The 15977-nt window shown below is 36.9% G+C and overlaps 1 protein-coding gene across 1 annotated transcript in view; it reads left to right on the top strand.

The window, feature by feature from the left end:
• Positions 1-15977, top strand: part of CFTR (CF transmembrane conductance regulator) — a 190147-nt gene that overhangs the window by 126354 nt on the left and 47816 nt on the right. Inside the window, exons 19-21 of the mRNA XM_024757758.1 lie at positions 4772-4922; positions 6008-6235; positions 8955-9055. Of these exons, the coding sequence (XP_024613526.1) occupies positions 4772-4922; positions 6008-6235; positions 8955-9055 (480 nt within the window). The remainder of the gene's footprint in view (positions 1-4771; positions 4923-6007; positions 6236-8954; positions 9056-15977) is intronic.

Below are 15977 nucleotides of genomic sequence, written 5' to 3'. Positions count from 1 at the left end.
GGACAGAAGTACAGGTAAGTTTTCAAGCAGGTGAGAGAGGAAGGAAAAATTCAGGACTAGTCAGGACTATCCCTGGGTGACAGATCTGAAGACACCTGCAGGGCAGCCTGACTCTGAGCATGTGTCCTTGGGGTGGGGTGATTGATGGTGAAAGTGGAGAAGGGAAGAAGGGGCTGGAGATGAAGGTGACCTAGGGGATACGGCATTAAGACTTCATAAGTGACAGAACTTGAGTGTTGTGAGTTAATAACCTTGGCTGTTGAATGAGGTTTGAAAACAGCTTACTGTCTGGCTTAGGTTGAGCCTCGGAGAGTAAATGACGCAGTCGCAATGACCTCCTTGGAGAGACACTTGGAACAGGATGCTGCCCATCTTAGGATGAGTTGTTCGCCACCCCCGCCACTGAGAACCTATGAAATAAAATAACATAAGGGCTATCACATTTGTGTGTATACACAACTGACATTGGCAGGTGCACAAAAACCAGATTGCCAGTTTGCCTCATCTGGAATGATTGGCACAGTCAAACACATTAACTGTTCCAGGTGAACTTTAGAATCTTGAGTTTCCTTCAGTTACTCTGTTTAGAGATATAACTTAGCAGCCCCTGCTGGAATTCTTTAACCAATGCTTTGAGTTTATGCATGTGAAGGAATGTTTCCCATGTCTTTCTTTAATTTCTGGACATTTCTTCCTTGTTCTAGGATTGTAAATGACTGATCTCAACTGTAATATTATTAAATCAGGTACAAACTGGAACATGGATATCTTGACATGACTGCAAAAGAATTCACGAATGTTAGCCCTTGATAATTAAAAAAAAAAAACTTTTGTAGTCTGCTGAGTATTTTCTGAATCAGTGTAAGGCTTACTTCAGAAGTCCTTTGGGAGAGTGCAGTTTTGAACATTTACTTTATGAGTTAACACGTCTTGACATACGTGCTGGTTCTCATCCTTTCTCTTAGGCAATTTCAGTAGTTTCTGCTCAACTTCTAATGTTGTTGCAGCTCACTAGTTGTTTCATAAGTGATTGGGCAGGGCTTTTTTATTTTGATTTCCCTATTTACAAGGGGGTCTCACATTAAGGAAGCATGATACATGACAATCAAATACAGTAAAAATCTGATTAATTTTGATTTATTAAAAAATGCATCAGAGGGGTCCTTTAAATTGTGAACCCCTTTGGTTATACTTATGTTCAGATTAGTTAAATTTCTTTTTAGTCACATTTCAGAAACAGATTTTTTCACAGAATGAGGCACACTTGTAAATTTCCTTTTTTTAAAAAAATGTTATTTCTGTTAACTCTAGTTCTTAACATGTGATAATATTCTGGGCAATTTACTTTCTGGATTGGAACATTGTATAGTGAAAATGAAAGATCCAGATTCTGTTCTGCAGATACCACTATTTATTTTACCTTGAGAAAGATACTTAATCTCTAAGAGTCTCAGGTTTCTCAAATGAGGAAGATAAGTCTGATGATGGTCACTTTCAATATTAAAGTCGTATGCTTCCGATGGGCATACTGGAAGTGGACCATACATGACAAATTTGAACTTGAAGCCACACAGAAAAAAAACTATCCTGGCGTCCTACTTATCTCTATGCTTCAGTGACTGACTTTTTTCACAAAACAGAAGCCTCCGTGTTTTAAAATATGCAAATCTTCTCTTGTCAGCCTCAAAACCTTTAGATTTTTTTGATTCTTTCTGTCTTACCCTAATATATGAATACACAGTGAGTCCCACCACTTTGATCTCTACTGTGTCTTTGACATCTTTTTTCCTCCCTTATTCATTCTATTAATCCCATTAATCCCTGGCTTAAAAATTCTCAAGGACTAACTATCAATTATGAATTAAATTCCAGATCTGGTGTTCATTGCCTGGTTTTAAATAGGTATTTATTATCTATTTATTGATCAATCAATTAATTAACCTTCTAAATGATTTCAAAGTGATCCTTCATTCTTATCATCTGGTACCTTGCAGGTTTTATAGTCTGTTGATTTGTTTTCCCCTAGAATTTTAGGATTTGGGTAAGGATGAATGGGAATTAGAATCTGTACTCACATTTCCATCTTGTATTGAAGTCCCTCTATTTACTTATTTTGTTGTCCTCTCACTAATATACCTGGTCTGAAATGACTTGTTTCCTATTCACTGTGAATTAAAAACTAGGACAGAATTTAAAGTTTCTTTGTATAATTAGAATATCAAACATATTAAATCAGTACCTTTAGTTTTGCACAAGTGCTAAATTATTAGCTTCTGACCTCAATGCCTAAGGATGGCTCCTTATAAAGCAAATAGAGTTATTTTCCTCAAAGCTTAGATTTACTGTTCACTTCTCAATTTGGGCTTTATTCTGGATAATTTTAATCGCTGGAAATCTACCTTGTGAATATTTCACCATTTCCAGTTTTACCCACCTTCTCCATTCTTCTCAAACCCTATGTGATATCTTGGTTGGGTTGGCTGCACAATTCTTCCTGTTCTATTGTAAAATAGTTATTGTCATTCCTAAGAATCTCCACCATATTAGCGAAAATTGAGTCAGAAAGAGAGAAACAAATACCGTATGCTAACACATATATATGGAATCTAAAAAAAAAAAAAAATGGTCATGAAGAACCTAGGGGCAAGACAGGAATAAAGACACAGACCTACTAGAGAATGGATTTGAGGATACGGGGAGGGGGAAGGGTAAGCTGGGACAAAGTGAGAGAGTGGCATGGACATATATACACTACCAAACCTAAAACAGGTAGCTAGTGGGAAGTAGTCGCATAGCACAGGGAGATCAGCTTGGTAATTTGTGACCACCTAGAGGGGTGAGATAGGGAGGGTGGGAGGGAGACGCAAGAGGGAAGAGATATGGGGACATACGTATATGTATAACTGATTCACTTTGTTATAAAGCAGAAACTAACACACCATTGTAAAGCAATTATACTGCAATAAAGATGTTAAAAAAAAAAAGAAAAAACAAAGAAAAAATAATGATCACTTTCCCCACCCATTGTTATAATCCAACAGCTCCAGATTGGAATTACATGGTAAAAATAGCACAAGACAAATGAACACGGTGCCATTCACAACTGTCAACAGCAAACAAAAAAAAACCCTGATTCTAATGGAATAGCTGAACGTTTCCATGTTGCCAATGCAATAGCATTTGTGTTTCAGACATACTGGTATTTAATATGGTGGCCCATTTAAATTAAATTGTATTTCCTAGTAAATAATGCTTGGAAGTTAATTTTTCTCTTTTTTTCAAAAGATCCTATTTCTGAGAAATAAATACCCTCAGTTAAAAAACTGAGTCCTTCGCCATTGATGAAGTCTTGTCATTTAGTAACTAGGGCGTTTGAGGCTTTCTCATTGTACTGGTGGAACTTGTAGGGCAAGAACAGAATAGAGAAGACTTTCTTTAGATTATTGAGTCATCATATGTACTTAGTCCAGTGTTTGGCACTGTATTTATCTGAGTATTTGTTGAACGAAAATGAGCGAAGGGCTTATTGTAGAATTTGATGATGGACACCTTAGAGGCATTTTCCCTAGAAACGTATCATTGAGATATGATCATCCGAAGCTTTAGATGAACATAACAACCCATTCAAAGAAGATTTATGCAGATCTTAGTTACATGCTTATTCATGTTTTCATCTACCAAAATGTTCTGTATTTCTGTATCGGTTGTACATGTGTTGTACAAAGTACATTGGTTGTACAAAGTACATATGTCACCCATGGCAGTTGGTAGACAACTGGCTCAGTGATTATCAGATAGATGTTATGATAGGTTTATTTTTCAACCCTTGTTGTGACAGTTACTTTATGCTTTATTCACATGGGGTATTGTGGAACAAATGTTAGCAGATTTTTTTTAATATGTATGGATTTAGTGTCCTTTGGAAATATAGAATTTAAGCATTGAACTTGATCTGAAGAACACCAATATGGTTAACTTGTTTCTGAGACTGCCCACAAGGATCCAGTTTTGAGGGTGGATAATGTGAAGATATGTCTCTAATGAATGGGCTTGACTGAAACACAAAATTCATTTGATAATATATGAGAGAAAAGTGGTCTAATTTCAAATTAAATCAGCCATACCCCCCAAATCTTCTTTTTTCTTTTTTTTTTTTGAGCCTCTAGGTCATCTTCGATTGTTTTAAGGAACAGTAACAAAAACAGAAAGGGGAGTGAAATTTATTAAGTATACTTTTTTTTTCATCTTAAATGTTCATCAACTAGGTTTGGAGAAATTAAGTAGCTTGCCTAGATGACCAAGCCTACCAGATTTTTCTGACTCAAAAGGCTCCAAGATGAATGCCCAATTTTCAGAAATTGTCTGAACAAATAAATCCTAAAATCTCACATTCATACTAAAATTATTTTAAAATATAAAGTTTATTTTAAAAGAAGCCCAGGCTAGAAAAAAATTATGTTCATTTAAAATGTATTTGTCATACAGCACTTTAAAGTGTATAGGAAGTGAGTGTATACTAAGGTGCAAGAATACCGTTTTTTCTAAACTTCAAAATATTATTATGAGCAACCTAAACAATTTTTGGAATTTTGATAGAACTTATGAAAAACGTACTTTGAGGTGGCTGCCTTCCCAGTACGAAGGTACCTGCCCCGTATTAAGAATGGAACAGAGTGTGAAGACCCTATTTAGAAAGATGTTGCTAACATACCTTGTCCACTTTGCAACACGGAACTATTTACTTACCAGTGTATTTTCTTTGATCCCACAGTTGTTATTAATTGTGATTGGGGCTGTGGTGGTAGTCTCAGTTTTACAACCCTACATCTTCCTAGCTACAGTGCCAGTGATAGCGGCTTTTATTCTATTGAGAACCTACTTCCTCTGCACCTCACAGCAACTCAAACAGCTGGAATCTGAAGGTATGATGCAGCCTGTGCAACGCTCACCTGGGAAAATATCACAAGAGCTATTCGTGGATATTTATCTGTGATTTATGTACCTTTCCAAAATTTTTTTCCTATTTTTAAACTCTTGCATTATATGACAATGACTTTTAAAAACATCTATTTCAACTGTGATCCAGGCCGTGTCTGTACATTCTCATCATATATAACTCTCTTGGGTCTCATACTTTTGTTATTCATTAGATCTTAAGTATTATTATTGAGAATTTGACCTTTGTCTTCTTTCAGATTTAAAATATAATGTTAAACCACAAACTATCCGCCCCCCCCAAAAATAGTATAAGTAGGAAAAGGAAACAGTAAATTATAAAGCACACATAGATTGTTTTTACTAATTAATGACCATGTGACTTCATTTTGATTTTAAAACAAGTATATAGAGTCTTAGGAGGCTTGATGTATATGATACCCATTCATAATCATATAAACTAAAATTTGAAAAGATAGTGCTACTATCACTAAATGTTTGTGTGTGTTCCCAAATGGTACTGGACAAAATTCTTCCCTCTGGCTTGTTTTCAGACACCTTTCCTTTCTCTCCTGGGGGTCTGCCTTTTTGTGTGCCCCCAAACACTGCTTGAGCTCTTTGGGAAGCACATTGTTCAGTAACAGCCTCTGTTTGGGTGCATTTTCAGGGGATGTATTTCCAGTGTGTTTCTGCATTGAAGGTTATTTGCTAAATTAAGTCACATAAACTTTCTTAATTGAGGCCTTGAATAAATCGTCTCAAAAGAAAAACATTTTCTCTGATTAATTTAGGATTAGTCAGATAAACATGCCCAGTGGTAGCCAAGGAGTATGAATAAATAGTGACAGTGATTTTATAATAAGTTCCCATCCATGGTAACCAAGTAAAAAAGAGGGTAACTCATTAAAAAAATAACAGATTGCATCTATTCAAAGTACAGCACCAGAATGAAAAGCCTTTTTAACCAGTGACATTTGTTGTTTGGTTATTCTTTAAGCCACTCTTTTTAAAGTAAGAATTTGCATTATGTGTTTACATGACTTGCATTATTTTCTATGGGAATATTTCACAGGCAGAAGTCCAATTTTCACTCATCTTGTTACGAGCTTAAAAGGACTATGGACACTTCGTGCCTTTGGACGGCAGCCTTACTTTGAAACTTTGTTCCACAAAGCTCTGAATTTACATACTGCCAACTGGTTCTTGTATCTATCAACACTGCGCTGGTTCCAAATGAGAATAGAAATGATTTTTGTCCTCTTCTTCATTGCTGTTACCTTCATTTCCATTTTAACAACAGGTACTGTGAGCTCCTTAACTATTTAGCTAAGCATTTAATTTAAAGCTTTGCCAACCAATAAAATGCTACATTCTTATAGGTTAAAAATTTTAGGTATCTTTAAGTTAATTTTTTGAGAGTTAATTGATCAAAAAATTTGTTTATTGTTCAATGAATGATTTCTTTGAATTAGAGATGTATGCAGTTGAAAAACTGAGATACAAGGAGTGTCAGGTAACAAATCTGTGATTCAAAGAAAAAAACCATCTAATACTCTCATTTTGATAAAGGATCTTGGCTTCAAAAGTAATAGATCTCTTTATTAAAGAACTCTCTGAATAGGGGAAAAGAAACATCCAAATTTATATACAGATACACACAAAATCTCCATCCCTGGTAAATTTTGTTCTTTTAACCACCTGTTGGTGCAATTGGTCATCCTAATGTGAACTTTGCATGGTGAAAAACGGCCATAGAAGTGAAATAACTTAGGTGAAAGTACCATATTTTTCAAATACAGATGTTCTGAGTTTTAGGATCTTTGGGTGACAAACATAAACTATTTCATCGTAAGTAAAATGAAAACCTATATAGACAAGTGAGCTCTTCTAATTAAAAAAGGTGAATTACTGAGCTATAAGAAAAGTTGAAATATCTTATATATGTGACTGTGGACAGCGATTCAGAGTGACTGCCAAATCTGAGGGGTCGTTCGTTTCTAAGAATAGAATCCGGATCAAACAAAATGAAGTGCATGTTGGAGAATTATAGGAGGACCTCGTGGAGCACAGGGTGGGAGGCACACGGAGCCTCCAGGGAAAATGGGACAGGCGTGGAGAGTCAGACTCAGAGCTTCCTGTCTCTGGACACTGGATGCCGGCTGTGCCCATTCCTTCCTCTGGCTACTTCATTCATTTCTCTTTCTCTGAAGACTGGCTTCCCTGATGTCCCAGAGCTGTGCTACAGTGACCTTATATGGCCTCTCCATTCAGGCCCTTTGAATGAACAGCTGACTTCCTCTGTCCAGTTACCAAGTATGGGCAAGAACCGAAAACGGGCTCATTTTGGCTGAAGGGTCCACCTGCCATCCACACAGGTGCCATGAGAGTAGTGGATTCCCCGCCTTCACTGTTCTCTCAGCCTAGGGCGATGGGGAATTACTCTATGAAAGGAATATAAAGGGTCAAGCAAATGAACTAAATCCTTAGCAGTACAGTAATTTGGGGCAACTTTAAAACAAAATAAAATTTCTTTTGCAGTTAAGAATTTTTTTAAAATTTCGCCTTTAATTAAGTTATTTGAAATGGGATCCAAGAGGGCTGAGTGAACAAGGATTTGTTAACAGTGAATTCAAACCAATATATCATGTGCTATAACATAATGGTTAAGGATCTGATTGAGTCCCGATTTACCAGGCATGATAGTCAAAGCATTTAGCAATCAGTATAGTTCAGGACCTATCCATTAAATCAGATGCCCAGCCAGAATGAATGTTAGCCACACAGCTAATAACAACCCTGCCTCTGCTGGTCTTCAGCTGTGGTAACTTGTACACTTTAATTAACTTCTCTAAAGCCCTCATTTTCCTCATGTATAAATAAACATAATGATAGTACGTATCCCATAAGTTTGTGGTGAGTGTTAAATGTGATAATTTGTATAAAACAGTATAGTGCCTGGTCCATAGTAAGCACCTGAAAATCTCATATTACTTATTATTGTTACTATTTTAAAAATTTTATCTTACTCTCATCTTAATCTTCAGAATGAGTAATATATTGGGGCCCTGGATAAATCTTACCTATTTAGAATAAATGATTTAGTATTAAAAGCACATACCTGCTATCTATGGTTTGTCTTCTGTTAGAGGAATTATAGAAGCAAAGTTTCAATTCATAATAATGGGATGAATTATTTCTCCCAATTTTAGAACCTTATGACAGTTTTATCATGCATTACAGATGCAAAGACTGACTCTCAATTGAGACGTGATAACCTAAATTTATAATAATTTAAGAACATTCCTATTAGAAAAATTGTAGGGCTATGAATAGAGAGTATTTATGAATTTTAATTAGTGGTCCCCTGTAGCCCTTAAAAACTATTTACTCTAATTAGACATTTAAGTATTGTTCTTCCTCGATGAACGAGTCAATTTTTTTTAACATAAAGAGCAGTCTTCTCTTTTTCCAAATGGCAGACCCATGAGTTCTGACTTCCCCATGAAACTCGAAGTTCTTTCTTCCCAGCAGCATCTGATTGGCAGAGAAAGTCTTCCTCGCAAAGGCATGAAGTACATCTAAACATCTTCTGGATGCTTTTCACACACATATCTCTCCTACTTTTGACTTCTTTGTAGAGGAGCTTATTCAGACACAGTACTTTTTTTCCTTGTCCATTATTTGAAGGTATTATTACTTACAGAGTAATAGTAGAAGGGATAAAAGTGATATTTACCCAACACCAACATCCCCTTCAATATCTGAAGCATTTAAAAAAGGGCAACTCTTTCCTAATAGTCAATCACTCTTTGGTTTAAAATGTTGGTTGTATACGTATTATATACAGGGCATATTATTACTAGGGATACATGCTGTGGGGATCTGAGATGAAAAATGGTTAAAACTGGCACAGAATCAAAATGTAACTTTAATATGTGCCCTCTTCTAGGAATACATAAAGTGGTTCACAGAAGAGAGAAATAGCATAAAGTTTGTTTATATCTTTTTTCCACCTATAGGTGAAGGAGAAGGAAGCGCTGGGATTATTCTAACTTTAGCCATGAATATCATGGGTACACTACAGTGGGCCGTAAACTCTAGCATAGATGTGGATAGCTTGGTAAGTATTAGTCTTTTTATCTTCTATGAAAAAAAATTCAGATGAACCAAATAATATAGGTAATAACATAAGGGATGACTATATACCCAGACCCAGTTTAAGATATAAAACACTGCGGATAAATCAAAGGTCACTATCTATCTCTCATTAAACCCATAACTCTTCTTTCCTCCGCATAAATAGCCACAATTAAGATCTGGTGCTACGGTGAACATTCTTGCAGTCTCCTTGCCCAGGGTTTTTCTAGGATAGCCATCCAGGAGTGGTATTGTTAGGCCATAGAATTCACCCACGTTCAACTTTACAAGATGGTGCCGAATTGTTCTAAGATCTGTTGTACCAGTTTAACCTCCCATCAAGAGAGTATAAGAATTCTCAGAGGTCCATAGCTATGACATGCAACACTTGATATTGTCAGACTTTGGTTTAATTGAAGTATAGTTGATTTACAATATTGTGTTAGTTTCAGGTGTACAGTGAAGTGATTCAGTTATATATATTTTTTTCAGATTATTTTCCATTATAGGTTATTACAAGATATTGAATATAGTTCCCTGTGGATACAGTAAATCCTTGTTGCTTATCTATTTTATATATAGTAGTTTGTATCTGCTAACCCTATACTCCTAATTTATCCCTCCGCCCCTCCCTTTCCCCTTTGGTAACCATAAGTTTGTTTTCTGTGTCTGTGAGTCTGTTTCTGTTTTGTATATAGATTCATTTGTATTACTTTTTAGATTCCACATATAAGTGATAATATATAGCATCTGTATTTCTCTGTCTGACTTACTCATTAGTATGATAATTTCTAGGTCCATCCATGTTGCTACAAATGGCATTATTTCATTCTTTTTTATGGCTGAGTAGTATTCCATTGTATATATGTACCACATCTTCTTTATCCATTCATCTGTCGATGGACACTTAGGTTGCTTCCATGTCTTGGCTATTGTAAACAGTGCTGCTGTGAACATTGGGGTACGTGTATCTTTTCGAATTAGCTTTTAACTTTTCCAGACATATGCCCAGGAATGGGATTGCTGGATCAAATGGTAGCTCTATTTTTAATTTTTTTAAGGAACCTCCCCATACTGTTTTCCATAGTAGATGCACAAATTTACATTCCCACCAGTAGTGTAAGAGGGTTCTCTTTTCTCCACAACCTCTCCAGCATTTATTATTTGTAGACTTTCTGATGATAGCCATTCTTGTCAGACTTTTTAAGTTTGGAAATCTGATGGGTATGAAATGAATGCTAAGGAGATAGGGCAGCTTAATACATACTTATTGGCCATTTGAGATTCCTTCTCTGTTAATTGCTTGTGCATTTCGATTGCTCATTTTTCAAGTAGATTGGTTTCTTTCTTAATTCATTTGTTGGAGTTTATGAATTCTGAATCAGTTATCACTTCTTTACATTTCAAACATGGTCCTTCAGTCAGTGGCTTGGCTTATAGTATCTTTTGATGAAAAGAAACTTTTGAGTTTAATGAAGTTAAATTTTTCAATATTTTCCTTTATGTTTTGTGCTTTTGGTATCTTTTTAAGAAATCTTCCCCTATCTTGGGTTTTCAAATTTATCAACATTACATTTTTCATAATATTTTTTCATATTTTTTAAATTTCCACAGTCTTTTTTTTTTTTTTCTTTGGTGGTAGCTCCTCATTCTTAAGTGTTTATCATTGCCTTCTCTTTTTGCTTGGTCAATATTGCCACATATTTATGTAATTTATTAGTGTGTACAAAGACCATATTTTGGTTTTGTGATTTCTTTTGTTTTGGTTCCTTGGAGTGCAGAGCCTGCAGTAATGTATGTGAGGTAACACTGTGTCCAGGGCACAAATCCCATGGCAGCAAGAGTGAGAGATAAATGGAATCAAGGCATATTTCCCCTTTTTATTTAAAAAACAAATGCATGGGCTTCCCTGGTGGTGCAGTGGTTGAGTGTCTGCCTGCCGATGGAGGGGACACGGGTTCATGCCCCGGTCTGGGAAGATCCTACATGCCACGGAGCGGCTGGGCCCGTGAGCCATGTCCGCTGAGCCTGCGTGTCCGGAGCCTGTGCTCCGCAACGGGAGAGGCCACAACAGTGAGACGCCCGCGTATCGCCACACACACACAAAAAAAGCATAATTTTCATCCGATGGTATAGTTGGTCTGGATGGATAGCTTCATCATCAACTTCTATTAGTCTAGCTGGAGTACTATATTCAAAATCAGACATCCAATACTTTATTTGTGGACGGTCTAGAAACCCATGTTGGAAATGACTATATAACACTTGTTATTACCCTTTTGGCTTAGGTTCTTTTTATTATTCTCTGAGACAGTTGATGTGTTCTCAAAATGCACACATTCGTTCAGCTGTGACATTTGTATAATCAATTCCTGTCAGAACAAGTATCATTATAAAAAATACTTCTATAGGGAAAATCCAAACCTTTTCATGCCCTCTTCTTGTCTATGTGACTTAATATTTTATTTAACCAAAGCATTGTAGTAATTCATTGAAATGTAATTTAACCTTAACCTGATTTATGGCAGGGTTTTTTCTCTTACCCTTTAACATCATTTTTTTTTTTTTTTTTTGAGTTTGACCAACTCTTTTTAGTGACGCCATTCGTCTCCTCACTTAGCTCTCATGCTTTTGGGGTTGAGTCTTGTAAATGTACTTTAAAATATTTCTGTTGGAAAATAGCAGGAAGGTAGTGAGTACATATTGTGCTGGCATCTATTTAATTCTGTGTTCAAACCTTCTACAACTTTGACTTTACGATGAAAATCCTCATGCACTTCACTTCATTTTCTTTATCTAAGCATCTCTTTACCTCGTATATGCACAATTCCTTTCTGTTTGTCACATTAATTTGCTTGGTTTATGTAACAGCCTCTACAGCCTCTCTTTGTTTGGTGTCTGTCTGTTTTGCATGTCTAATCTCCATTAAAATTTCCTTCAGGCATTTTTATTTCTCTAGTTTTTCACATGGTCATCCTGGGCTTTGTGACCTGTGCTTTGACATTGTTTCACCTTCTGGCATAAAAGGATCTTTGCAAAAAACTATTATGTTCTAATACAATCTATGAAAAGTATCAATATTTGCATTTCATCATATTTTTTAAAGTCGGTTTCTTTTCTTTGAATATCAAAGCGATCATGTTAGTTTTCATTTCCCTGCCAAACAGCACAACTGGTCCTTCCTGGGCCTTTATCTAGTTATTAATTCCCATCTTGCTGCTTCCACCCCTGCAACTGCTAAAGCTGTCCAGTAATCTGCTGGTTTTCACCTAGCATACGTTGAAAGTAGAAGGGGAGAGAGGTCTGCCCTCAAATTTCATGTTTACGTATATGTTAACACTAAAGGTCCTTGTGACCTCTGAAGTAAAAACTCACTTTACTTTATTGAGTTCTGAAATGGATTTAGACCTGAGTTTAAAATGCAGTAAACAGGGTGTTTTGTTTGACACACGCTTTTAGTTTTTCAGTATAAAGTACCCAGAAAAAAAGTCTTTAGACTTGGAAAGAATATTTCATTTATGCATCTGGCTGGGTTTAGGCATGAACAAAGAGTCAACCATCAACAGAAATACGATGTTATAAAAATGGCAATATGACTTTTCCTCTACTGCTCATCCATTGCTTAACCCAGGTGCCTAGCTTTCATTAGCTTTCAAACGGTAGAGGTAATATTTGGAGGATAACACTTCCTCATCACAACCTCAGGTATCTTTGCATTTATGACTGACTGCACATCTCAGATGTTGGCACTCAGAACTGGTCAACAACCCTTTTATTACATTTTCCTAATAAATTCTCTATTTTATTCCCTAAGATGGTTCTTTCCCACCTTCTTGTCTCTTCTCAGATGCTCCAATAATTCCACCCCCTGCATTCTCAGCCAAGGACCTTGCTACATACTATATAGAAAAAAACATGCAACCAGAAAGAATTCCCTCCTTTCTCTCCACCACCCTTCTGCACCACTACTCATATGCTCCAGTGCTCTCTGTGTCTTCGCTCCTGTATAAAGGCCAGTGATATGCGATCAACCCCTCTTTGTGGGACCTTTCTCCCTAGCATAAAACTACCATCCTGGGAAGCTGCTGCATAGCACAGGGAGATCAGCTTGATGCTTTGTGACGATCTAGAGGGGTGGGATAAGGAGGGTGGGAGGGAGGCTCAAGAGGGAGGGGATATGGGGATATAGGTGTACATATAGCTGATTCAGTTTGTTGTACAGCAGAAACTAACACAACACTGTAAAACAATTATACTCCAATAAAGATATATATATTAAAAAAAAAAAACTGCCATCCCTTGATCTCCAGCTAGCACTCCATTTCTTTGACCAATTTTCAGCAAAAATTCTTAAAAGAGTGCCTGAGTCCATTTCTTCCCCCCCCCCGATTCTTTACATAACCTGCTTCATTTCATTTCCATCATCCCCAGCACTCATGACCAGCGTCTTTCCAGAGCCAGCATCTTTGTTTCTCTCAACCTCTCAGCAGTTACTTATGCCACGGACGCGTCCTTCTTGTGATCCTTTCTTCTCTCCCTAGGGTGATGCTCCTCCCACCTCGTTTTCCCGCTACCTCTCCGATTCCTCCATAGTTCTCTGTGCTGGCCTCTCATCTTCTTGCAGAGCTCTAAACATCAGCTGTATTCCAGCCCTCGTCTATCTACACTTTCTCTAGCTGTTATCTAACTCCATGCTTCAGAAATCATCTCTCAATGCATTGCACATTCATATCTCTAATTTAGACCACTCCCCTGCCCTCTAGATATATATCCAACTACTAACTTGACACCTCCCAGTGTTTATAAAACACAGTGATAGAATGTCTTCCAGTAGACTTGACATTTTAGGGCAAAAGCTCTTGTTTGGAATCTCCTCAAAATATGCTTGCAGTATCAAGAGACCATTAAAAGTGAACAAAACTTCTACCTACTAGTTTGTCTAGTTTTATATAGCCGTTAGGAAAAAAAATCATCTGAACATTGTCACCTTGTGAACAGCATCGTGTAATAGGTTGTGAATAACCCCAGAAATTTTTAAAATAGCAAGATTATCAGAGTCCAACTTAATAATTCCCACTAGAAACCCCCATGTTAGGGGATTTCCAATTATTTCAATTGATATCACAGTGTTTTAAAAGCTATTATTTCTAATTCACTCTTCGTTTTAACATGAATAGCATGTATGTCTCTCTATTCATTTCAGTTGTGTATCTCATACTGTTCTGTAGATGGGATGAAAAGAGAAGTGTTAATTCTTTTTAGCTCCATTCCTCACGTACTATATGGATTATAGTTGTTATTGCTAAAGCTATTATCTTAAAATTTTTGTGTCCTTAATTAACAAAGCTGTGTGCTTATTTATTTTATTTGGATTCACAAGATGCCTGCCATTTTTAGTACCATAAAGCTTCTCTGTCTCCTATTGTTAGCTACTTAAAACATTATATATCTTAAATAGGCTGTGCATACCTAGATTTTTGCCTCCATGAATGAGTGAAAATTAAATAAATAAATAAGAGGTAGAAAGGATGAAAGGTGATGAGGTGATGTTTCAGACTTAGTGGTTATCAAGCCGTCTGGTGACTAGTGAATTGCCCACACTCATAGTCTCAATGTTTGAATGAGGCAGTTGACAATTCATCTGTTTTCAGGACTGTCTACATCCTAGTGAGCACAGCTAAAAGATCTGAGCATATGAATAGTATCTACTGCCTTAATTCACCAATTGCAGCAGCAGATAAGCCATCCCTGTTATAGAGTGTGTTCTTAATAACACAGGAGTATGGAAGCTGGCGGGATGAGCAGGGAAGACTGTGCCTCTGTACGGTTCACAGTTAGATTCCAGTTAATGAGTTTCCAGAAAGTTCTTGCAAGATTGATGTAATCTGAGAAGAGTTTTCTGTCAATAGAAACTCCCTCTGTTTCTCCTTTGTCCTTTTATTGACCGTGTTTATTTTGGGTTCCAGTAAAGATCAAGTGACTGATTGTATAATGACCAACAAGAAACCTGATGGGAGGAGAAGTGGGGAACCTGCCTTTTCTTCAGTGCTCCTGATGCCTAATTCTATTTTGGTTAGAAATTTTTTAAGCTTCTGTTAGCTCTGACATTCTCTTCTGAACCTATGAAAGATTTCAAGTCTTGATTGGCATGTATACAGGCACTATTCCAGGTGCTCTCAGGAATCACACATATCTGTCACTGGCCCTGAATGCTCATGTCCAATGATTAGGTCATTCACCACTGCAGTTGTCAGGGCTGATAAAGAACTCTGAACCAGTGTGTTACTGGAACCAAGAAAGACAAAGAAAGCACCATTAAGATGTTCTTGGGTCTTGATTAGTAGGAGAGGCTTATGAGAACCTGAAGGGATTGCGGGAGTGTGGAAAAGTTGGGAAAATTTGTTGAGCTTTGTGCCTGTCACTTTAACTTTCTGGGTTTAGAATTTTTCATTTGTACCAAGAAGGAATGGATTAGAACAGAGGTTCTCAACCTGACAGCGCATGTGGAAACTTTATAAAGATAGAGATTACTCAGGGTCCTCTAAGATTAGTTAAAGCCGTTCTCTTCGTTGGGGGCAAGGTGACCAGGCATGATGTCTATCTTTTAAAAAGTGTTCCAGGTGATTCTGGTATATCTAGACTTGTGAATCACTGGATTAGTTGGTCTCTAAGATTCATTTTCACTCCAGTTTTCTGTGAGTCATGGCACGGAGTCCGCAAGCTTTGTCTATAAAGGGTTAGATAGTACTTTTTTCAGCCTTGTGAGCTATGTGGTCTCTATGGCAATTATTCAACTCAGCCTTTGTCGGGCAAAGCTAATGTAAACAAATGGATGTGGCTGGATCTGGCCATTGGGCCATAGTTTTGCTGACCTCTGGTCTATGGGATAGAATTTACCTTGGAAC

Source organism: Neophocaena asiaeorientalis, unplaced genomic scaffold (assembly GCF_003031525.2).
Source record: "Neophocaena asiaeorientalis asiaeorientalis breed wild unplaced genomic scaffold, Neophocaena_asiaeorientalis_V1.1 scaffold116, whole genome shotgun sequence".
Classification (NCBI taxonomy): Eukaryota; Metazoa; Chordata; class Mammalia; order Artiodactyla; family Phocoenidae; genus Neophocaena; species Neophocaena asiaeorientalis.
This window is presented reverse-complemented; position numbering and strand designations above follow the sequence as displayed.